Raw genomic sequence first — 538 nt, 5'->3', positions numbered from 1 at the left:
TTTTTACCTTGTTTATAAGATGCCAAAACCATATTCTCATCTTCAACTTCAAAAACTGTGTCCACATCTATTTGCCTCTGGATTAAAATGGCCTTCAATTTTCCGAAGTCGTTTGACTTTAAAGCCTCAAGGAAATTTTTCTTAATTAACTTGGCAGCTCCAGATTTAGTGATAGGGGCAGAGGTGCCATCCATCCTTCCTCTCTCTCTGGAAGCTTTGCTGTGATTTATCAGGAGAGCAGCACCAAGCAAACAGGCACACGCTGGAGAGTCCACAAACTGTCGGCTAATTTTATCCCAAAGTTATGCTGATCCGTTCTATTTATATAGGGATCATTTCAAACTTCAAAATATCCTTCTTGGCTGTCACTGCATTTTCAGGTCCTTTAAACTGGTTCTATATTAACTGATCCGTTCAGTAATATATAGTGTCAATATGAAGGAAAGCCCCCACGATACATTTCTAAGCATGAAATATCACAATTATTTTGTATATGATCAAAGTAAAAATGTAAGATTTAAAAGCTCTTAATGTTCTT

At 36.8% G+C, this 538-nt stretch overlaps 1 protein-coding gene across 1 annotated transcript in view; it reads right to left on the bottom strand.

Annotated features, from left to right (window-relative positions):
• The window catches only part of ASB4 (ankyrin repeat and SOCS box containing 4), a 76,900-nt gene extending 76,663 nt beyond the window's left edge, over positions 1-237 (bottom strand). Inside the window, exon 1 of the mRNA XM_012647682.1 lies at positions 8-237. Coding sequence (XP_012503136.1) covers positions 8-194 — 187 coding nt within the window. The 5' untranslated portion in view covers positions 195-237. The remainder of the gene's footprint in view (positions 1-7) is intronic.
• Between the last annotated feature and the right edge of the window lie 301 nt (positions 238-538).

The sequence above is a fragment of the Propithecus coquereli genome, unplaced genomic scaffold, assembly GCF_000956105.1.
Source record: "Propithecus coquereli isolate 6110/MARCELLA unplaced genomic scaffold, Pcoq_1.0 Scaffold108, whole genome shotgun sequence".
Taxonomy (NCBI): domain Eukaryota; kingdom Metazoa; phylum Chordata; class Mammalia; order Primates; family Indriidae; genus Propithecus; species Propithecus coquereli.
This window is presented reverse-complemented; position numbering and strand designations above follow the sequence as displayed.